Below are 25,301 nucleotides of genomic sequence, written 5' to 3'. Positions count from 1 at the left end.
TCTCCAGCCCAGGTCCCACTGAAGGTGGAACAAAGGGTACCAAGAGACAGGAGGAAAACTAGCGCAAGCAGGTGTTGATAGGAGTGCTTGCAGCAGTAGATGCAGACCCTGGCAGGAGCCCCTTTAAATAGTCAGTCTGGTGCCAACATGCATTGAGTGCGCGCAGGGCTCACCATTCTGCTGAGAATTCTGCGCCCATGCACATTTCTATTAGCCATTCTTTGTGCATGCACATTCCTAATAAACTCCCGAGTGACATTCTCTGACACTGTCCGACGTCCGTTCACATCATCCATTTACAACCCCCAGTGAATGGGAAACTACAAGTCCTGACAGGGCGCTGTTGAGCGCTGTGGTTGTTGATTCATTCTTCCTGTCAGTGAGTATCTGCTTGCCCGTATGAGGTACAAGCACACAGATACACTGACAGGTCTGCAGGAGTCCTGCTTGGTACAAGCAATCTGCTGATCGCTGGTGCAATGCTTTACAGGTTCCCAAAACAAAAAATAGTAAATGCACATTTTTTTACCTGAAAAAAAAAAATGCATTTATTATTTTTTGCTAAAAGGTGAGTTCAGTGGCGGTGCGTCCATAAAGGGCGCAGAAGCGCTGCCCCCTCTCTCCTGGCACTGCTCTATCACCATAGATAGATTCATGCATTGCATGAATCTATCTATGGTCGCCGCTGACACCCCCTATTCAGGTGTCCGGACCCTTTTCGGGTGCCGGGCACTTGAATTACAGCAGCAGGGGTGTTTTTTGGAAGCACCTGATTACAGCCGTAGGCGCTAATAGGCGCCCAAAAATGTGAACAGCGGGCGCAATGCTGTGCATTCACTGTTCACTCAGCTGTGTGTTAGCAAAGCGAAGGAATTTTGATAACACTGAACCGCCTCTCAGCCAATCAGGTGCTAGCGTCTGTTACCTGTCATCTGATTGGCTGAAATGTCAGGCGCTGTGATTGGACGCCTGATAGAGAGGACGGAAGAAGACATCAAGAAGCATGCAGAACACCTCCGCTGACCTGCTGCGAGACAGGTAAGTGCCAGGCGATGCACACTGGCAGCGGCATTTGATGGTCACACTGGCAGCAATTGATGGGCACACTGGCAGAATTTGATGGGGCACACTGGCAGCAATTGATGGGTACATTAGCTGCGTTTGATGGCACAGTGGCCGTGCTTGATGGGCACAGTGGCTGCGCTTGATGGGCACAGTGGCTGCATTTGATGGGCATAGTGGCTGCGTTTGATGGCACAGTGGCTGCGTTTGATGGCACAGTGGAAGCATTTGATGGGCACAGTGGCAGCGTTTGATGGCACAGTGGCTGTGTTTGATGGCACAGTGGCTGCATTTGATGGGCACAGTGGCTGCGTTTGGGCACAGTGGCTGCGTTTGATGGGCACAGTGGCTGCGCTTGAATGGCACAGTGGCTGCGCTTGAATGGCACAGTGTGGGCAATTGATGGGCACAGTAGCTGCATTTGATGGCACAGTGGCTGCAATTGATGTTTTTTTTTCAGTTTGTTTGCGCCCCCCAAAAATTTTGAGCACCAGCCACCACTGGGTGAACTTATCCCTTAAGCTGTACTTTACAGACGTGTGGGCAAGGTCTCAAGGTGCAATTAACATGTTTGCAAATGAATTGCAATGGATATTTTCCTACACACATGACTTCCTGTCAACTTTTTAATGTAATTTAAAGACACTGCTTCACCTACTTCCCACCTAAAATGGTTAAAAAGATAAAGCACTTGTGTATGGTCATCTAAACATCACCCTAGCTCCAAACAGACAGTATGGGAATGATTTCATTTTTCAACAACTGATGAAGTATGTGAGAGGATTTGTGGAGGAGTGTTAATATGTACTTACTTGTCAACCTTTTTCCTTTTTAATGCTGCAGTTATAATGGCACAGTGGTGTACTGTAGTGTCCCCCTGAACTTCACAGCAATATTGATGCAGTGCTGTGTGTATGTATGTGTGTGTGTATTTGGGGAAAGGGATGGCAGCCGACATAAAAAGATGGAAATTTTTCAATTTAATTTACTATTCGTGTTGGAAAGATAACCGGAACTCTATTTTTTCCACCAGCGGCTCTCATATTGAGAACTGGCACTCTATTCTGAGGAATGGGCTAGTAAATGCATCCTACACTAAACTGCAGGTAAGTTCCCCCAAAGTGTGATCTCTCATGTGGGCCATTATTTCATGAACACTCCGGAACCGTAATAGGGTTCAATTATTTTGGGTCAACAGAAGGTGTCACAGAAACTATGAGTTAATCACTTAAATCACTTATACTGAATGGGGCCCAAGGATTTTTCAGTGGTGTACTGTAGCCAAATGGTTCTGTTTATACAAGGAGACTATTTAAACAAAATTAATAAGTGAAACATGTGCTACCATGCATGCCCTTTAGTGGCCTCTGACTATGTTATCATTTGTTTCTATAGTTGCATGGAGCAGCATATGGGAAAGGAATCTACCTTAGTCCCATCTCCAGTATTTCTTTTGGATACTCAGGTAAGTATCTGAAGTGTACCAACTAACCATATAAGATATATGTTTTTTCCAGACCTAATGAATAAGTACCCCCCCCCCCCCCCCGAGGGGCCACTGGAAATAACCCAAGTCTCCCTTACCTGTCCAGAAGCTGCCAGGCCCAGTAACCAGCTCCTAGCATACCAACAAACACAGTCTCAGTCTACTAATGTATTTTGTAGCTTTATTGCAGTGTTTTAAACAGGAGACAGGGGTGAGGCTACAGGATATTCCAAAATACAGAACAGGTACAGGAGGACAGGTTCTCAAGCACAAATTCTTTAGCAGCAGCCTCTGCTGGAGGTAGAGGGGGAATAGCTAGCTACTCTGAGACTTTATATGAACAGTCCCAGTCCCTGTAGCATTCACTCTCCAAAGCACAAGCACACCTGGAGCTCTAGATCATGGTCCTACTCACAATGTCCAAGGTCAGCTGTCTGCCACACAGCCTGGATGAGACATTCTCTAGTGAGGGAGAAAAAGGATCCTTCTTCAGACCAACCTCCACAGGTGATACCCTCCTACAAATATCCTTTATTAAATTTCCTTTCAGCCCTCAGACAAGCACATACTGAGGCCCAACAGCAACTTTTTTCCGTAGGAGAAGAACACTCCTGAACAAGCCTGCCAAACATTTATTTTCTCCCCAGCCTTCTGCTAGGTGCCCATTCTCTTCCCAGGGATTAGCTGAGGTCAGATAAATATTCATAACTTTAGTGGCTGACCCTTCTACTCTATCTCTGGAGGCTTCTTCCAGTGGCAGACATGAGCAATCAACCCCCAAGCTTAGGTAAACCTGAGCAGACCTAAAAGCTAGACTGCTTCTCCACTGAGTACAGCAAACTAAGTCAAAAACGAAATTACTAAATACTGTAAGTACAATTTGATGTGGTTTACTATTAATAAAATCATCTGTGTAAACTCTGTGAAATCGTTACTATGTCAGACCATACAAATATTTATCCCCATATGTATTACGTATTAGGTCATAAAGTTTTCTTTTCTTTTTATCCCAATAGGTATGGGGAAGGGGCAACATCGGATGCCATCCAAGGATGAGCTGGTGCAGAGATACAATAGGATGAACACCATTCCTCAGGTATTACTTTAACTGAAGCTACGTTTGCTTGGTGTTCTGGAAAATTAATTGACATGTATTCACACATATAGAAGAACTTAGAAATTTAGGACCCCTTCACACCAGAACACAGTGTGGGAAACCCGCATTCCGTGCGCGTTTCCCACACTGTGTTCAAAACCACTGCAGTTGCAATCTGCAGCGAGTGTTATGTTAAGTTTACTACACCCCAAACACAGGTCACAAACGCAGTGTGTTTGCCTGCACCGGATCGCATGGTACAGAAGTACCATGCAATCCAGTTGCAGTGTGTTTCTAAAAGGAGTGCATGCAATGGGCTCAAATCACACAGCACTGACCCACATGTGAATCGCACAGGAGCGTGCAGCGCATTCCTGTGCATTTCCAACTGCGAACCGGCCCTAAAACAGAAGACTGTCACTAAAGCAAACAAAAACATATGAACAAAAATATATTGTATTTTAGCTGTGAAAAGAAGTGTGTAACTGGCAGGGTCACTAGGTAAAAATAAAGCAAAACAAAAAAAACTATAAATAAAAGGAACTAAAGCAGTAACGACATCTAAGGACTAATAGGCTGCAATATATATGACATTTTGGATGTTCATACCCTTATAATATGGTCAAGAAAAGCGTTAAACCGGGGCGCATGCGCGGCGCCGAGGATGATGGACGCCTGAGTCTGTAGCTCCGCTCCACCCGGGACTATAACGGCTTCCTGAGGGCCATTAACAGCACTTTAAGCCTATTTTTGCACCCCTCAAGCCAGCAACACTCGGTGCATGCCTTCGAGGAGAAAGAAATCCAGAGGATCCTCTCAAAACACCCTGACCCACTATTTCCTCCGCACGAGGGAGCGGTTCAGCATGCCTCAAGATGGCGCCGCCGGCAAAGGGGAATCTCCTGCTCCAGCCTCTCCGCCTCGATCGTATCCCTCTCCATCCGCAAGTACGGGGGGTGAGTACCATACCGCTCTTTCTAAGGCGGATTTAGATGTCAGCCTCGAGGCCATGTACACCAGATTGGCCACGAAATTCCAAACAGAGCTGTACAAGACATCTCACACTCTGTCACAGGAGATTGCGGCCTTAGGCTCACGTACTGAGCTCCTAGAAACAAAACATGACGAACTGGCCCTGGCGTACAATGACCTCAGTCGCGAACATGAATCCCTGACCTTAGCTCTGACAGCTATTCAAGCACAAGTCGAAGACCTCGACAATAGAAATAGACGCAATAATTTGCGTCTGAGAGGCATCCCTGAGACTGAAACCGATTTAATTCCGACCGTGATTAGACTGTTTAAATCACTCCTTCCAGAACGGGACTTTGCGGCGTTCAAATGTGACCGCATTCACAGGGCACTGCGCCCGAAACCCCCTGATGATAAACCCCCTAGGGACGTGGTCCTCTGCATGAAGGACTTCCTCACCAAGGAGGAAATTCTAAGAGCTGCCCGGAATAAACCACAGATAACACTTGATGATCATCTTATCCAGATCTACCCAGATATCTCCCCAGCAACCCTAGACAGGAGAAGGAGTCTGAAAGAAATCACCACTGCACTTCAATCTGCACACATTCGCTACAGATGGGGATTTCCATTCAAACTACAGGTCCCACATAATGGCACCACCTACTCAGCTACCACCTTGCATGAGGGTCAAGAGATTCTGGTAAAACTTGGTCTCTTAGATGCAGCTGCAATTCGACGTCCCCCCTCTACGCCTCGCCAGGCTCCCATCTGGCAAACACTACCACCCAGGAGAGACAGAAGAAGAATTCCATATGACATCGGAGAGGACCTCGCCATCCCACCACGCTGAAAAAGTTGCTGACTTCCACTATTGTCTCCTCAGGACACCCTGCACTTACCTCGCTCTGCATTTTTTAAGAGCGGCTGTCCCTTGGAGCTGCGCTATGTGCACCCCACCCAGCAAGAAAGGGTTTTTTTTTTTTTTTTTTCTCCCCCCCTAGCTCTTTTGGTTTTTCTTTTGTCCGTTTGGGGCACTGCATAATCGGTTATTTTTATTTTAATTAATCAGCCCCTCTAGAGTTCTACTCTGCATCCCCTTAGTGGGTTTTTGTAGAACTGCTGGGAACGAGACCTAGTTGTCTCGCGAGTAACTGTATTTTGTGTCAGGTAAAGTTCTTTTTACTTTTTCTTTACCTGACCCGGTTTAGATGTGGTTTTCCATGTCCTTTTTTTGTCCTCTTTGTTGTTGTTTTTTTTTTCCTTTTTGGCTTATAAGAGTTAATAGCTTTTCTTTTCTAGCTGGTCAGCCAGTTCACAGCCTGAAATCTTTTTCCAGCATCTGGTCTTTATGTGAAACTACCAAGCCTACCCTAGAATATATTCTCCATCTTGCAAATGTATACAGTGATTACAATGTGTCAGGTGGGATTGTGGCGGTACCCTTGCTTGATATGTTATATTTCAGCTTGAGAATACACTTTAACCCCCCAGTATGGTTTATTCTGAACCCTCTCACACCCGATAGAATTCAAATAACTAAAAATGGTAATTACTTGTATCTCACATAATGTGAAAGGATTCAATTCCCCCATAAAGAGACGTAAGGCCTGTATGATGTATGGGCTCCTTGGTGCTAAGATTCTCCTGTTACAGGAGACACATTTTTCCCATTCCTCACACCCTAAATTCTTCCATAGGAACTTCCCCCAGTCGTTTTACTCCCTTAACTCATCCAAAAGCAGGGGTGCCGCCATTTTCTTACACGCCTCTCTCCCCATGGAGGTGAAACAATGCTTCAAGGACAGGGATAGCAGATTTGTGATTATCAAAGGTGTGTTACATAACAGAGAAATCACAATAGCCAGTATATACGCCCCCAACGACGCACCTGCATCCTTTTTCAAATCCTTTTTTGATAAATTGATCTCCTTGAACTCTCCTCATATCATATTCGGAGGGGATTTCAACTTAGTAGCTAACCCTACCCTAGACAGATCCTCCTCCACCAAGATCTCCAAAGCGTTCCCCAGGTCTCTTACTCAAGGCCTTTTGGACCATCAGCTAGTGGACACCTGGAGAACGCACAATATGGGGCTCAAAGAATTCACCTTTTACTCTCACCCCCACAATAGTTACGCCAGGTTGGATTACATTTATACCACCCCCATTATATTGGCAACTCCAACAAGGCCACGATCCACCCCTGTGTTTGGTCAGACCATCACGTAACATCCTTTACTACTAAATTTATAGGATTGGCCCCAACACCATACACATGGAGACTGAACGAAGCTTTGCTCTCAGACGCTGTGGTCGAATCTGAGACAGCTAAATCGATAGAGGAATACTTTTCCCTAAATGCCCTCCCCGACACCCCTCCTTCCTTTTTATGGACAGCCCATAAGGCAGTCATGAGGGGTAAATTAATCAGCATAGCCTCATCCTACAATAAAATTCACAGACAAAAAATTCTAACTCTCACCACTGAACTAGACCGCATTTACAAAAACACTAATTTGTTAGGCCTAGACTCAACTAGAAAATTAATAGACCAAAAGCGCCTTGAATTGGACTCCCTTCTGTCCTCCAAAATTGAAAAAGACCTACGTTGGTCCAAAGCCAAATTTTTATTGCACAACAACGCCACTTCCACTTTATTTGCAAGAAAGCTAAATCAGTCATTCCGCCCCACACATGTATATAAACTCTCCTCAAATACTGGTCTACCCACCTCCCATCCCAAGGAAGTACTTCAAATTTTTGAACAATTCTATTCCTCCCTCCTATCTCCGATCCAAACTCCCCTACTCCTGCGGATGACTCATGGTTCCAGGACATTCATATCCCTACTCTCTCACCAACCCAAGTTGAGAAGCTCAACACCCCTATCACCACCTCAGAGGTTCTGAATGTCATTAAATCCCTTAAGACAGGCTCTGCCCCGGGCCCTGATGGCTTTTCAGCCATTTACTACAAAAAATTTGCTACCCTACTCTCCCCCGGCCTAGTTCAACTGTTTAATTGGATCCTACAAGGAGGTAACTTTCCAGAGGAGATGCTGCTGGCAAATATGTCCCTGATCCCCAAACCTAACAAAAATCACTTACTCCCCCAAAATTATAGGCCGATTTCGGTCATGAATAATGATGTGAAAATTTTCAGCAGAATCCTGGCGGATAGGTTGGCATCTATTATTTCCTCTCTTATCTCACCTTTCCAGTCAGGATTCATACCCCACAGATTTATAACAGATAACATTAGATTAGCCTCTAACATTATCCAAGATTCCAACTTAAATTCCCGTAAACTCTTTTTACTCAGTCTGGACATACACAAGGCGTTTGATAGCGTCTCCTGGAGCTATTTATATTCGCTTCTACAACGTATAGGATTTCGGGAGGAATTCCTACAGGGGTTTCGAGCCCTTTATGTAAACCCTAAAACTCGAATTAAAATCCCGGGCTGTAGTTCCGAATTCTTCTCCATAGGAAGGGGCACTCGGCAAGGATGTCCACTTTCCCCACTAATTTTTGCCCTTGCCCTGGAACCCCTGGCCATTGCAATTCTTAACAACCAAAATATATCGGGTTACTCCAGGGGCCCCTCTTCCTATAAATTTTGTATTTACGCAGACGACGTCCTCCTGTTCCTAACAAATCCACACATTTCCCTGCCAAACCTCCTTCAAACTTTATCGTACTTTGCGGGAGTCTCCGGCCTTAAGATCAATGTCTCAAAATCCGTCGCCCTCCCGCTGGGCTTTTCCCCAGCGGAGGTGCAACAATTTAAAAGTACCTTTCACTTTGTATGGAAGGAAACCTGTCTATCATATCTGGGCATTGATCTGGCAGGAGACTTTAGCAGATTCTTTGACCACAACTACCCCCCCATGATTTCTAAACTGAAGAAAACGCTTCAATCATGGTCTCAGCTCCATATCTCTTTTCTCGGCAGAGTCACAGCCCTTAAAATGGTGATACTTCCCAGGTTGTTGTACCTTTTTCGTTCCCTCCCAATTAGAGTATCTAAATCTTACCTCCTCACCCTTCAAGCCCACATGAATAAATTTATCTGGCAAGACAAACCTCCCAGATTTGCTAGGGAAGTCCTCTATCGATCTCCTAAGAGGGGGGGCCTGGGGGTTCCCCGCATTTGGCTATACTATATTGCTTGCAGATTTGCACAACAGGCCCAGTGGAACATAAGAGATTCCAAGGTCACATGGGTCAAATTCGAGCAGGACTCTATTGCCCCATTATATCTACCTGGATTAATGTGGTCCTCCAGCCCCCCCTCACAGAGATATCTAACAAAAACCTCATAGTCACCATAGGTCTGAAACTCTGGAATACATATAAGAGGAAATACAATCTCTTCTCTCAGCCCCCCCCTGGGTGCTTCCTATGTTGGCGACCCTAGATTTCCAACTGCCTTTGCTCACCCGGAATTATTTGAAGGGTGGACCCAACATAACCTGATCACTTTAGGGGATTTCCTTGAAGATTCCAAATTTATTTAATTTTCTACCTTAAAATCCCGTTTTCTTATTCCCGACAGAGAATTCTATCATTTCCTTCAGATAAGACATTTTTTTCAACACCATTACCTCTCCCCCCATTCTGACAACTCGACACTATATGAGGACCTGTGTCGCACTGCTCCCCGTCAAAAGGGCCTTATCTCACAGATCCATGGCTCCTTGGTATCGGTAGAGGACTCTCTGACCCTGAAATACAGATCTCAATGGGAACAGGATCTAGCATTGGACCAAGATGTCATAGACTGGGATAGGGGATGGTTGAACATATGTAAATGTTCGAAATCCCTCACTACAAAAGAGACAGCCATCAAACTCATAACAAGATGGTATTATACCCCAACACGTATACATAAAATTTATCCGCAGTCCTCTCCCAATTGCTTTAGAGGTTGCTCCCACTTAGGCTCATACATACACACTTTCTGGGAGTGTGAGAAGTTACAGCCCACCTGGAAAGAAATACTAAAATTGATTGACAAATTAGTAGGAAATCCCATTAATCTCACTTTCCATCATTGTATCCTATTTCAAGATATTCCAGAGATTACCAAACCCTTGATGAGGTTAATTCACTCAATATGTGTCGCTACGCTTTGGGGTATAGCCCTTCACTGGAAATCCTCTTCGATCCCTTTTGCACAAATCATTTCTCGTATAGACTCTATGAGGATAACCGAGAAAATATTTCACACCTTACACGACTCCATACCTGTATTTGATGCTAAATGGAACCCTTGGTTCCTTCTCAGGCTTCAAGACTGACCATGTTACATTATGTTTGACTAAGCTACAATTTTTTTTTTTTTTTTCTGTTCTTCATCCTCTTTCTTTTATGATTTGTTTCTGGACTCCTCCCATTTGGTTTTATTATGATTTCTTTGCTGAATTAGGATATCCTACCAGTACTGAATGTAATTCAATTTGCCTTAACTGTGATATATGGCTCATAGGCTCAACTGTGAATGTACATTCTTTATTTGACCTCCCATGGTTATTACACTTAACTGTAGGATATGGTTTCTAATGCTACTTTCTATGTACGTGTTTTTTTTCTTTACTATTTTCAATAAAAACCTTTTGAAAACAAAAAAAGAAAAGCGTTAAACATGATTTTATTGTGGCTTTCAATTGTATTGCTGTAATTTCTATATATATATATATATATATATAAAGCAAGTGACTGGATGGCTAGAAAACAGGGTTAGCGGCATAGAGGACAACTTTCCCTCCCATGGTAACAGAGATGAAAGCAGCTACCCGCAAGTTAAATACTACTATCTCCAAAGTTGCAGACATCGAGAATCACTCACGTTTTAATAACGTCAGGGTACTGGGTATAACAAAGAATGCCAAGGGGAATGACCCCATTAACCTTGCTGGACGATGGCTTATTGAAATCTTCGGCAAGGACCATTTCTCTTCATTACTTGTAATAGAATGCGCTCATCGGGTTCCTACCCGTCCTCAGAAACCGGGAAATATGCTCTGCCCCTTTCGAATACGTTTTTTAAATTATAGGGTCAAGGAAAATATTCTGCGACAGGTGGGGGCTTTACATGATATTAAATATAATGGATCGAAAATTATGTTTTTTCCTGACTTTTCACCAGAGGTTCTGAAACGAAGGGCACATTTCCAAGATGTGAAGCAATGTGAATCAGCAATAGCCACTGAATGTTTTTTTTTTTCTTACATCAGTGGCTTTTTCCCGTGAGGAACTGTTTTTTTTTTCTTGTTTTTTTTCTTCTGTTAGTATATGCTACAGGTTGGTTGACTAGTAATGGTACTTTGTTACTGTACCTATGGTAAATCAATCAATTGGACTACTATCATGGAATGTTAGGGGAATGCTCCAAAAAGACATTCTGCATTTGACTATATTGCTTCTTTCCATCCTGCCCTCGTCTGCCTGCAGGAGACACATGCCACACCCAGCATGACCAGATTTTTGAAGCGCCGATCGGTTAGAGAGGCATACCACACGCTCTTTCCATTCAAGTGGAGTTACTGTTCTGGTCTATGCGGGTGTGGTATTCTCCTGCAGTAGGACTATGATAGACGAAAATGGCAAATATATTTTTCTACAATGTAAGCTGGATGATCTTGAGTTCATTTTGGCCGCCATATATACCTCCCCCGGGGGCGTGGCCTGACATCGCATGGAGTAGGACGCTGCAACTCTGAGCTCCGACCACTGATCCTTCTCCCTCATTGATCCTGAGACTCACCGGCCCCTTTTTTGACCCCTACATACCTGGAACGACACCCCGACACATCCGCACTATATCCCAGACAAAAGTACAAAAAGCCACGGCGGGCAAAGCTAGAGCAGTTTCGCCGGGTGGACAGAGAGGACGTGGAGGAAGATGGCGGCGCCGCCAAGAAGGCGGGGGGAGAGAGAATGACGAGAAACACTGATCGTCTACTTGAGGCAATAACACTCTGCCGAGCCTCCCTGACAGCACAAATAGAGGAGGTTAAGATGGATATTTCCCTCATCAGGCAGGACTTCCAGAAACTCTGTGACCGTGTTAAGGACACTGAGACCAGGCTGAGCACAGTGGTTTTTTACCCCTTTGGGTTCTTATATACTTTCCTAATTTATGTTGAACATTGGAGCTGCAGAGATGCAGGGGTCCTACAAGACACATGCACTGTGCAGTGAGACTTTGCCCCACTCACCACTGGGAGCCACTACCATGTCTGCTGGTGTTGTCTCTGGACCTTACTCCTCATTCCCAGCAAAACACAAGAGGAATATATAACTTTATCTTACACTGGTAAACTGGAGTGGCAGATTCCCTTGGGCCTATGTGGGCCACAGAGACTTAACCAGCCCTATCTCCTTTTTTTCACACTGTGGCGATTGGTGTGTTTCCCAGCTGGCACACACAACAAGTTGGGATTATGCCCGCACTAGTTGGGAAAAGTGCAGGGCGGGTTGGGGGGAGGAGGTTAATTTATTTATTGTTTTGTTGAATTTAAATGTGCATAACAAATTCCGGTTACAGGTAACATGGCGAGGTATACACTCATGTGGGTCTTTATATTTTATAAGAATGCTGATATCAAGCTAGAAACTCAGAAATCTGATCGCTCCACGTATAGAAAACAGATTCTTTGATATGTATGGGCTATGTTATTTGGGGATGTTTTACCCATGGCAGCTTTAAAATTTCTCACTTGGAATGTGAGGGGCCTGCGCAAGAAGATTAAGTGTGCGGCGGTCCTCGCATTCCTCAAAAAACAACATGCAGACGTGGTGGTCTTGGTTGAAACACATGTAGAGGGGAGACTCCAGATGGCACTTCGCCGCCCATGGATTGGGTGGGCATTTCATTCTGCCCACACATCCCATGCCAGGGGGGTCTCAGTATTAATAACCAAGTCAGTAGATTTTGAACTATGTGAGCTATCCACTGACACACAGGGAAGATATGTATTCCTATCTGTTAAACTCTATGGGGAACCTTTCCTCATTCTGGCCTTCTATGCCCCCCCCATTTAATCTCGCTATAATTTTTTTTTAATTTTTATTTTATTTCAGGTACTTATATAGCGCCGTCAATTTACGCAGCGCTTTGCATATACATTGTACATTCACATCAGTTCCTACCCTCAAGGAGCTTGCAATCTAAGGTCCCTAACTCACATTCATACATACTAGGGACAATTTAGACAGGATCCAATTAACCTACCAGCATGTCTTTGGAGTGTGGGAGGAAACCGGAGTACCCGGAGGAAACTCACGCAGACACAGGGAGAACATGCAAACTCCAGGCAGGTAGTGTCGTGGTTGGGATACGAACCAGTGACCCTTCTTACTGCTAGGCGAGAGTGCTACCCACTACACCACTGTGCCGCCCAGTAAGAAGGGCTAACGTTTATGGCCCGCCACTCGACAATACAGGCGGTCTGGTTGGGAGATTTTAACACCACGCTTAATCCATCCCTAGACAGGCTCCAATTGGCATCCCCCACCGCAGGAACAGCTAGCAAAACTAAGTCCTCCAAGCTCATCCCCACCTTTCACTTGAAGGACACATGGAGACATAAATTTCCACGAGCGCAATCATACTCATGCTTCTCATCTACTCATAATTCTATGTCCCGAATAGATTTTATACGCCTATCTCACAGTTTGATGCCACGACTTCTGAAAGCAGCATTCTGTCCCAGACTGCTGTCAGACCACAACCCCTATTGGATCACTTTAGGCACCCCCACTGACAAACCACCACGCTCCTGATGTTTAAACCTATTTTGTCTCTCACTCTTTCCAGAGGATGAGGAGCTAACAAATAAATGGAAACTATACCTCGCAGAGAACGATCATTCTGCATCTCTCTCGGCGGTATGGGACTCCTTTAAACTATTTGCCCGCTCAACGCTAATTTCTCACATTAATAAAATTAAGGTGGACTCCACCAGTGCCTTTAATAAGGCAATGGCGGACCTATCCTCCTTTGAACATGATTAGGCTACTAACCCAACCCCAGCAAAGGCGAACCTATTAAAACTGCAAACCAGAGTAGTATCCCAACTTCAGTTCCAGAAAGCAAGACAAAAACTATTCTTCTCTAAGCAAAAAATGTTCGAACATGGGGAAAAAGCAGGCAAGTTGTTGGTGTATCTGGTACACAGTGAGGATAGACCCCCGGTTGTCATCACGCTCCGTGGCCCAGGCGGCCAACAAATTACAGACCCACCCAAGGTGATATCTATATTCAGGGATTTCTTTGCTGACTTATATACAACGACAGCCCCAATTCCAATGTCCTCCTTTCTTGAAGGGGTTGACTTTCCCCAACTGACAGGCGATCAGGTAGATCTCTTGGAGATGCCCCTTACCACAGACGAAATTGCGACTGCCATTGCCAGTTTTGCCAGGTCCAAATCCCAGGGCTCTGATGGACTCCCTATTGAATTTTTTATATACCTCTCTCATATAATCCAAAAAATATTTTGTCATCTCATTTCCTTTGCAGGTGTTTCACCCCAGATGCCAATATTGGTACTTGGAGATTGTAATAGTGTAGTTGATACAAGGTGGGACAGATACCCAGCTCCAAAGTCAATAACCGATGGGCTTCTCTCCCCCTTTGGACGATTATGCAAGAAATTGGGACTGTATATGTGGGGAAGCTACATCATGAAGAATGTGCTTATACATGTTATTCTCAAACACATAACACAGTAACAAGAATTTACTTGGCTTTGTGTTCGGATGATCTTATACCATATATAGTAGATGTAAATATCGACACTCAAGGGATTTCAGACCATTCCTCTCTGGTAGTTACTTTAACATCAGGGCACCGGGCGTCTAATATGTCATGGCAGCTGAACCCCTTTTGGTTGGAACTATTTCCCAAAGAAAATGCTATCTGCACTCGAATTGTGGATTTTTGAACCCTCAGTTTGGGCTTCGCTCCCATACAAATTGTATGAGATGCTTTAAAGGCCTATCTTCAGGGAATACTAATCCAGAATATAAGTATTATTAAAAGTGCCTCCCCCAGAGAGCTTGAGCTTGCAAAGGCTGATACCTCAACAGGAATGGCTCCCATTTCAAAACAGACTGAATGAACTGTTGGAATCTAGGGCTAGGAATAAACGCTTCTTCCAGAAGAGACTTAGCTGGGCTGTGGGAGAGGCGAATGGTAGACTATTGGCTCAGATAGTAAGGTCTCAATCCAACCCTACATATGTCTCTGCTCTAATGAATGTAGAGGGGGAGGTTTTCAATTAGGCTAGCCCTATTATATCCATTTTTAAGTCCTATTATCAAGATTTGTATACTTCTAGGGCTGACTATACCCCAGCAGAGCTATCTCGTTACTTTACTAGTATTAATCTTCCGGTTATCTCAATAGAAGACAGAGAAATTCTTAATGCTCCACTCACTTTCCACTGGAAGTGTAAAGTGCAGTGGCTAGTTTCCCTAACTCCAAGGCCCCAGGGAATGATGGTCTCCCTATAGAGATCTATAAAAAATATATAATAAAGAGATGCTTCCCACCCTACTTAGTACATTAAATTAGGCTTTTCATCTGAGCCGGCTTCCAGATACTATGGATCAATCTGTAATAGTAATCATACCCAAAAAAGGATAAAAACTTGCTACATCCTGAATCTTACAGACCAATCTCTTTATTATCCACAGACATTAAAGTTCTTGCCAAGATACTTGCTACTTGACCAATAAGTCAATCGCACTTACCATATTGGTGACCCTACAATAGGGATAAAATTTTTCGCAGAAGGGAGTTTAACAAGACTCGTGGCCACTCATTAAAATTAGAAGAAAAGAGGTTTAACCTTAAACTACGTAGAGGGTTCTTTACTGTAAGAGCGGCAAGGATGTGGAATTCCCTTCCACAGGCGGTGGTCTTAGCGGGGAGCATCGATAGTTTCAAGAAACTATTAGATAAGCATATGAACGACCGCAACATACAGGGATATACAATGTAATACTGACATATAATCACACACATAGGTTGGACTCGATGGGCTTGTGTCTTTTTTCAAACTCACCTACTATGTAACTATGTAACTTAATATCAGGCGCGCATACTTAAACATACAGGTTCCGGCTCCGGGCCATTCAAATCGTGCCTTTTTGGCATTAGACGCAATCAAGGCCTTCAATAGTGTTGAATGGCCATACTTGTGGGCTTGGCTCTGGTTTTTGCAAATGGGTGCGGTTGTTATATACTGCTCCGGTGGCATAGGTTAGGGTCAATGGCCTTCAATCTCCTAGTTTTACACTCTCCCGGGGCACCAGGCAGGGGTGTCCATTGTCACCCCTGCTTTTGCCCTGGCTATAGAGCCTTTGGCATGTCTTATACAGGCCTCTCCCGATGTTACCGGTTTGATTAGAAGAAACATGGAGGAAAAGATATTATTATATGCAGATGATCTTCTTTTTTTCTTGACCAACATCTGCTTATCCCTGCCGGCAGTAATGAAATATATTAAGGAGTTTGGCAGGTTCTCTGGGTTAGGCATAAATTGGGAGAAATCCATGTTGATGCCCCTGGATCCCCTTCCAGATTCATTACCATCTACACTCTCTCATCTTAAGGTTGTGTCATCTATAAAATATTTGGGTATAACTATGTCTGACTAACCCGTCATATATTGCGGATAATATACTTCCATTACTCTTTAGATTTCAAAATCAAAGTAAAACCTGGAATAAGCTCCCCTTATCGTTAATAGGTCGTATCAATCTAATTAAGATGATATGGATGCCCCAGCTTCTTTAGTTTTTACACAATATTTGGATACCCATACGTATTTTTATCAAGATTAACACCATATTTAGGCAATTAATACAGCGGAACAAAACTGCCCGTATTAAACTGGAGACTACAAAATCCCCAAAAATGCAGATGGCCTGGCAGTTCCTAATCCAAGGTTATACTTTTTTGCATCCCAACTACAGGACTTTGCTGGATGGGAGTCTGAGCAGATACCCCTTCCTGCTCGACGATTATTTTCTTATGCATTTAAGGGTAGACTACCACTCTATGTTTTACATGGTGCAAGAGGGGGTGTCTTTCTTGCCAATATGCCTACCTGCACGCTAATGTGTAAAATATGGGATACAGTTAAAAAAAATACTGGGTGTTTTCTATCCTACCAGATACACCCCTATATGGGAAAATGATAGACGTCCTCAAATTTTGGCTCTTAGAGGTTTTCAGAGATGGGGGAGATTAGGAATAACAACTCTAGCTCAGCTATATGAGAACAGTATACTGAAATCTTTTGAAGACCTAAGGGGAGAGTTTTCTCTACAATCGAATTGGTTTTATCAATTCCTTCAACAAAGACGCTTTACATGCCCAATCCTCTTCTGCTAAGATATTTTTCCCCCCTATCCTTGTTCTTGTTCTTGATAAGATAGTACAGGCGGGGTTAACAAAAGGTCTCACTACATATAGGGTTTTGTCAGATAGGTTCCTACTAAACTTTTCCATCTGCTCTAGGGCCAGTGTCCTTCCGAAAAAGGTCCCCCGGCCGATAATGCCCCCCCCCTGTACTGCGCAGCACAGTGCTTGCGCAGTATGAACCACAACGGAGCCGCTGAAAGTAGCCGAAGATGAACAGCTGTGAGTCAGCTGTACATGGCGCCTGCGCAATGACCACGGCATTGTGCCAGACGCTGCCGCACGCTCCCGATGCTCGTGCTACTCTGCAAGGGGCGGGTGTATTACTGTTTTATCGTGTAAGGGGCGGATGGCTACAGAAGAGGCCGAATTATAAATTGATGGGCAGAGCTGATAACATAGGGGTGGTTTTAAAAATAAACTACATGTCTTTGCGGGACATTTAAACAAATGAAGGGCGGGTTTTGCAATGTTGATTCCAACTTATCAGCTCTGCCCATCAGTTTAAAATTCGCCCTCTTCTGTAGCCATCCGCCCCTTACACGAGATAACAGTAATACACCCGCCCCTTGCAGAGTTGCACTAGCATTGGGAGCGTGCGGCAGCGTCTGCCACAATGTTGTCGTCATTGCGCAGGCACCGTGTTCGGCTATTTTCGGTGGCTCCGTTGTGGGTCATACTGCGCAAGTGCTACGCCTGCGCAGTACAGGGGGGTCACTATCCGCCGGGGGGGGACCTCTTTCGGCAGAACACTGGCTGGGAAAAAGATATCGTCTGGGATGATATTCTCCATTCCTCGCCCCAGCTGTCTCTGTCTCCATCACACAGACTGACACAGATTTTTATCCTCCATAGAGTCTATAGAACTCCCCAGTTTCTATATGCAATCGGACTGAAATCTGAGCCAGCCTGTGCTAGATGTGGTAATACAGGTATGCTAATACATCTTTTACGGCGGCTTCCGAAACTCCAAAGATATTGGGCAGAGGTGACTGGTACCTTACATGGGCTATTGAATATTAACATTCCTATTGAACCACTTATATGTCTTCTGGGTTATTGCGATACGTCTATTTATACCTTCTCTATCTGTAAAGCAATAAGATGTGCACTTTTTGTAGCTCGTAGACAGATTGCTCTTAAGTGGTCCTCTCACTATACGCCGACTGTACCCGAGTGGATTTTAGATCTCAATAGGATTAATCTTTTTAGAAAACACATACTCCTTAAGGAATTCCGTCAGTTAGTTTGATGCTACCTGGTCAAGATGGCTTCAGTCCATGACCTAGGTACCATGTAAACCAATAGGTACTATGTACTTTGTAATATTGGATACTGTTTTTTGTCCTTTTTTTTTCATATGTGTGAAAGATGGTGGAGCTTTTAAGCAGGAAGGGTGAAGATGGGGGTAGTGGAGGGGGGGGGGTGGCATGCAGAGGTCGGAGCTGAAGAGGGGTGAGATGTGGATGCGGGATGCAGAGGTAAGCAGCTGTGGAAGAAGGCTGAACTCTGCACTCTGTGTACAGCGCACTCCGGAACTCTGCACATTTAGCGCACCTCTGAACTCTGCACTCTGTATGTAACACTTCCCCCCTGAATTCTGCAATCTGTACGTAATACACCCCTGGTATTAATTTCCCCTTTAAGACCCTTCCACTGTTTGTCGTAAAATTTAACCACACCCACTATTTGATGCAGTTTGGAGGGTGTGTGTGTGTGTGTGTGTGGGGGGGGGGGGGTTAGGGGTCATGGTTGAGTTCTTGCACTTTTTTCTGAGAAAAAAAGCCCTGTTTATTAGCCAAATGTGTGGAACTGTAAATTTATATTTATAAAATGATTTGATTGGTAGATAAAAGTAGTGTGTATGGAAGTAGATTATTTCTTCATAATGGTATATATATGGGTGAGGATACGGGTATGTTTCTAAAGCTGTTCACTATATATCAAGAGACATTCATTACCCTCTGCCCTTCAGTGGTAACTTTAGAATTCGTCCTTTAAGTACTTTACCATTAGTCCTGCTTAAAACAAGATAAGTGTTACATTTTATGCACATTTATATATTCATATTTGTCAGGATTAATTGGTGAAGACCTCCATTTTGTAATGAAAATGTTACCACACCAGTTTACACCAGAATGCAGTGTAGGAAAATTGCTTCAGATGCACCTCCCTTGCGATGTGCATGTAGATGCCAGTGTAATGTTAACAGCACCCCAAATGCAGATCGCAAATGCAGTGTGTTTGCAAGCACCTAATTGCATGTTGGTGTATTCTTCAGCCCATTCAAATTCATGGGATGCAAAATCTCAGTGCACAGGAACATGCAGGAATGGCACAGCAATGCTGCACGTGTTCCTGTGTGATCCCAGTGTGAACTGGCCCTCATCTCATTGTCTATGAAACAGTGACTATGAAACAGTGACAAATGTGTTTTTTTTACACCGTTTCAGCACTTGGAGGTGAAAGAAATAAAACAAAAATTAACCGTCAGCACTTGGAGAGTTAATTTATTTATTTTCTTTTTTTTTTAACTCTTAACAAAAATATAAAAATCCTTGCACAACAGGCATGCAAGCTGGTATGCCCATAGCACTCTCGCAGTCCCTTGCCATGATGTTTGCCATTTCTGACATCAGTCATTCTATCTTTCTGCTTTCTCTATTAGACTCGATGTCTCCAGTCCCGTTTTTTGCAGAGTCGGAATCTCAATTGTATTGCACTGTGTGAAGGTAACTGCCTCTATTTAATTGTATTCTTAGTGTTCAAATTAGGTGTATAAGTGAAATAGGAAAAATGTTTGAAAGCAGTGTTACTATGTACATAGTGGTTGATCCATAGAAACTAAACAAAGGTCTGAATAAAGGTGCTGCATTTGCTTAAAGCCACCACCAGGTTCTGTTATTCATTCCACAGGAAAAAGGCACAAGGAGTTTCGTAGCCAGCTAGTCAACTTTCCTTAAAGGGTAAGTTCACCTTTGTACGCTTTTTTTTTTTCTTCCAAATTCCAGCTCCCCTATGCACCAATATATTATGTACTTTTTTTGAAAAAATATCAGAGCTTTCTATTAAATCTACAGTCACTTACTTTTCTTGTCTTAATCCATGTTTCCATTAGTAATGTCTTTCTTCCTGATCAGACTTTAGGTCATGACACAGGAAGGAGTTGACCAGCTGATCTCATTAACACACACCTTGCATCATCCACCCTCCCATTCCCAGGTGCACGTTTTTTAAATGAAATTCAATCAGTGATCACCCTTCTCACTAAAGACACAATTAGATTGCATAATGTATGGCCATCTTTATACAAGTACATAGAAGGGAGTGGACAGAAACACTCAGCTGTTAAGCCCCGTTCACAACTCTGCATAGCGGGAATTTGCATTCCCACATGCGTTTTTTTTAGCGAGGTGGGGAGGCGTTTTGGAGCATTTTGACTCATCCCACATAGGACAGCTTATCCACCTGAATGTGCTCGCCTACACACAGCAATGGCCTCAAAGAAGCTTCAGAATTTTTTTTTTAAAGTGGAGCTTGGTGTGTTTTTTACTGCGATTTTTGTTGCAGCGCATTTCTGAAATGCAAGGAAAGGCATAGATGTGATTGGAGCCTCATTGTTCTTGTGTTACTGCACCAATTTCACTTTCAGGCCCCATTCACATCTAGCATAGTGGGAGCGCACATTTTGTGTCTCTTTTTCCTGTGACACGCATAGGGCAGCCTGTTGATTTAGATGATTTAGATTTAGAGCTGCGCTACATGTGACTTTTGGGACATTTTGGCATTTTGTTGGTTGTGTGTTTTTTACTGTGCTTTTTGCAGCATTTGCCCCTCGTTTTTTCACATAGCAAAATGTGTGTTTGCTTCTGTGTTTGGTGTGCCGTTAACAATTAATGGCACTGAAAGCGCAACTAGTAATTTTAGGTGTATAAACATGGCCATACACTATGCAATCTGATTGTATATTGTGTATTTAGTGAGAATGGTGATCATTGATTGATCATTTAATTTAAAAAAACGTGCACCTGGGAATGGGTGGGTGGATGATGCAGGGTGTTCTGCTAATGAGGTCAGCTAGTCAACTCCTTCCTGTGTCATGACCTAAAGTCTGATCAGAAAGAAGACATTACTAATGGAAACTGCTGGAAATGTGGATTAGGACAAGAAAAGTAAGTGTCTGTAGATTTAATGGAAAGCTTTGATACTTTGATATTCAGTGTTAATTTTAGTCTTAGAACTAAAATGGCATTTTAGTTTTAGTCCCATTTTAGTCTTCTGCAATTGTTTTAGTTTTAGTCGTATTTAGTCGACTAAATCTCCAGTACATTTTAGTCGACTAAAATGGCCTACGTTTTAGTCGACTAAAATCTCCTGTACATTTCAGTAATTGCAATTTAGTTTTAGTCATAGTCTTTTGACTAAAATGGCATTTTAGTTTTAGTCTCATGTCAGTCTTTTGACTAAAATGGCATTTTAGTTTTAGTCTCATGTTAGTCTTTTGACTAAAATGGCATTTTAGTTTTAGTCTCATGTTAGTCTTTTGACTAAAATGGCATTTTAGTTTTAGTCTCATTTTAGTCTTTTGACTAAAATGGCTTTTAGTTTTAATCGTATTTTAGTCATCTCAATTGTTTTAGCTTTAGTCGTATTTTACTCCACTAAAATAGTATTCATTTAGTCGACTAAAATGTTTTAGTCATTTTAGCCGACTAAAATGTTTTAGTCGTTTTAGTCGACTAAATTAACACTGTTGATATTTTTGCAAAAAAAGTAAATGAATGCTATACTGGTGCATAGGGGAGCTGGAATTTAGCAATAAAAAAGTTTACAAAGCTGAACTTACCCTTTAAGATTTTCCTACCACAGCTGTTACACCCTAAAGTGTATGTCTACCTAAAACTTTTATGTCGTAGTTTTGGATAGAGTGGGAAAGAGAACCCCTGTCAGGTTTTTACTGCTTTCCACAACACCATCATTAACACTTTTCCTCACCTCCTGTACTGATTATGTTTTACCAGACATGAAATCAGATGAACTCTCCAACAACAACATAGACAGCAATAACATTTTTTTCTTAAAATGTAATTAAAGGAAGTACTGGATACCACCTTTTCGATAAAGAATTTGTTAAAAAAAATTTAATAAACATCTCGGCACCGGCGCCTCCCAACCCTTTAAGAGGTTTATGGCGCTGGAAACGGGGGGGGGGGGGGCGTGGCTTAAGATCACATGACTGCTTTGATTGTCTGTTACGGTGGTCACATGGTCCGAAAAATCCTGATTGCAGGGAACGATTGGGAACTTTCAGTTAGGCAATGGTAATTTCATAAAAAGGAAAGCTGCGCTGTAAAATGATTTGTGATCATAAAAAATGATACAACATTTAAATCACACCATTGAAAATATATAAAAGGTTCTCGCAATATGGTATCACATCAACATTTATGTTTTCACCAGTGATAAGTGCAAAGAATTGTGAAAATAGGGTACATAGCAAGATGCACACGTAACAAAATCAAGTCCACTCAGATAGGCTAGTTGAAAAAAGCCCACTTATAAGCAATTGTATAGAAGGTGACTTTGTAATCTTCCTGTCAGTAAAGACATGCAATTTCAACACTCGGAGGGGTGTGATGGGGTGCAATGAGAGAGTGCCTCCACCCAGGAAAATACTGCCGCTTACCAGCTCCTTAGATCCCCTGTTTAAGGAGATCATACATGCCTGTGGCTCTTAACCCCAGCCTCGGGTCTTTCAAAGCTAAAGGGGCTCCCCAGACTCTCCACGTAAGATGTCATCACATGTGGTAGAAGTATGTTCATTCACCATACAATCCAGGCTGCCGGCGGTGCTTGCCCCCCGCTCGAAGGCGGCCCACACACCAGCTCGCAGACAACCAAATTGACCTGTCTAACAGTATGCATTAAAAACAGGGGTTTAGTCCACACGCATTTGCAAACGCATGCGTGAACCACAGAGCCACGTCACAGCACCCTGGTATCTGTGGTCCTAAGACTAAAATATGAGTCTGTGGTAATTGTGCTGGGAGTGCGCACAGGGCATGCTCTCAGGACAGGTGTATTGGGGGAAATTTAACTCAAATATGCGACCCCTCGCCACCAAGGACCAGGCTCTGAAAGGCTACATATTTCCGTACGGCTGGCGCCAATGGGTTAAAAACAACCTTTTTTCTAGTTTTGGATAGAGTAGAGAGAGATTAGAACACCTGTAAGTCTTCAATACTGTCTGTGCTCCCATTAAGGAGATTTACCTTCTCTATTTGTCCTGTTTACTGTTACCATCAGTTTTTTGGGTTGACACCAGAGCAGTAGTAGAGGGGGAATCTTCCAATGGGGACACTAGTTCTGGTGACACTCCAGGATTCCACCAGTATGGAGAGATTTCCTTTCACTTCCTGTTTTGGCTATGGGACAGGAAGTGAAGGAAAATCTTCCCTTTGGGACACACAACCATCCTATACTCCCTTTATCCAAAATAAAAAAGTTTTGCCTTTATTAACCCTTTAAAATAGGGGAAGAATAGAAGCCCTTTCAGATTTTTATTTCTGTTTTGTCCCATTTGCAGACTTTGCCTCAGTTCCTGCTTGGTGACTGTTGTGAACAGGGAAGAAAGTGAGGTGGTGTTGCTAATGGTGGCCATACATGAAACAATTTTATATTGAATTGTATTGTCAATTGATTTATTGTCTGGAATAGGGATGAGCCGAACACCCCCCTGTTCGGTTCGCACCAGAACATGCGAACAGGAAAAAAGTTTGTTCGAACACGCGAACACCGTTAAAGTCTATGGGACACGAACATGAATAATCAAAAGTGCTAATTTTAGAGGCTTATATGCAAGTTATTGTCATAAAAAGTGTTTGGGGACCTGGGTCCTGCCCCAGGGGACATGGATCAATGCAAAAAAAAGTTTTAAAAACGGCCGTTTTTTCAGGAGCAGTGATTTTAATAATGCTTAAAGTCAAACAATAAAAGTGTAATATCCCTTTAAATTCGTAGCTGGGGGTGTCTATAGTATGCCTGTAAAGGGGCGCATGTTTCCCGTGTTTAGAACAGTCTGACAGCAAAATGACATTTCGAAGGAAAAAACCCATTTAAAACTACTCGCGGCTATTGCATTGCCGGTCCGACAATACACATAGAAGTTCATTGATAAAAACGGCATGGGAATTCCCCACAGGGGAACCCCGAACCAAAATTAAAAAAAAAAAATGACGTGGGGGTCCCCCTAAATTCCATACCAGGCCCTTCAGGTCTGGTATAGATATTAAGGGGAACCCCGGCCAAAATTTTAAAAAAAAATGACGTGGGGGTTCCCCTAAATTCCATACGTCTGGTACGGATTTTAAGGGGAACCCCGCGCAAAAAAAAAAAAAAAACGGCGTGGGGTCCCCCCAAGAATCCATACCAGACCCTTATCCGAACACGCAACCTGGCAGGCCGCAGGAAAAGAGGGGGGGACGAGAGTGCGGCCCCCCTCCTGAACCATACCAGGCCACATGCCCCCAAGATTGGGAGGGTGCTTTGGGGTAGCCCCCCAAAACACCTTGTCCCCATGTTGATGAGGACAAGGGCCTCATCCCCACAACCCTGGCCGGTGGTTGTGGGGGTCTGCGGGCGGGGGGCTTATCGGAATCTGGAAGCCCCCTTTAACAAGGGGACCCTCAGATCCCAGCCCTCCCCCTGTGTGAAATGGTAAGGGGGTACTTACCCCTACCATTTCTCTAAAAAACTGTCAAAAATGTTAAAAATGACAAGAGACAGTTTTTGACAATTCCTTTATTTAAATGCTTCTTCTTTCTTCTATCTTCCTTCATCTTCTTCTTCTGGTTCTTCTGGCTCTTCTGGTCCTTCCTCCAGCGTTCTCGTCCAGCATCTCCTCCGCGGCGTCTTCTATGTTATTCTCCTCGGGCCGCTCCGCACCCATGGCATGGGGGGAGGCTCCCGCTCTTCTCTTCATCTTCTTCATCTTCTTCTCTTCTTCTTTTCTTCTCTTCTTCTCTTCTTCATTTTCTTCTCCGGGCCGCTCCGCATCCATGCTGGCATGGAGGGAGGCTCCCGCTGTGTGACGGCGTCTCCTTGTCTGACGGTTCTTAAATAACGGGGGCGGGGCCACCCGGTGACCCCGCCCCCCTCTGACGCACGGTGACTTGAGGGGACTTCCCTGTGACGTCACGGGGAATGCCACAGGGAAGTCCCATCGTGTCCTGTGCGTCAGAGGGG

At 43.7% G+C, this 25,301-nt stretch overlaps 1 protein-coding gene across 5 annotated transcripts in view; it reads left to right on the top strand.

The window, feature by feature from the left end:
* Positions 1–25,301, top strand: part of PARP6 (poly(ADP-ribose) polymerase family member 6) — a 143,050-nt gene that overhangs the window by 103,181 nt on the left and 14,568 nt on the right. For all 5 annotated transcript variants that reach the window (XM_073619101.1, XM_073619099.1, XM_073619103.1 and 2 more), the window contains exons 18-21: positions 2,096–2,168; positions 2,458–2,527; positions 3,565–3,644; positions 19,726–19,789. In XM_073619101.1, coding sequence (XP_073475202.1) covers positions 2,096–2,168; positions 2,458–2,527; positions 3,565–3,644; positions 19,726–19,789 — 287 coding nt within the window. The remainder of the gene's footprint in view (positions 1–2,095; positions 2,169–2,457; positions 2,528–3,564; positions 3,645–19,725; positions 19,790–25,301) is intronic.

This window comes from Aquarana catesbeiana, linkage group LG03 (genome assembly GCF_042186555.1).
Source record: "Aquarana catesbeiana isolate 2022-GZ linkage group LG03, ASM4218655v1, whole genome shotgun sequence".
In the NCBI taxonomy this organism is placed as follows: Eukaryota; Metazoa; Chordata; class Amphibia; order Anura; family Ranidae; genus Aquarana; species Aquarana catesbeiana.
This window is presented reverse-complemented; position numbering and strand designations above follow the sequence as displayed.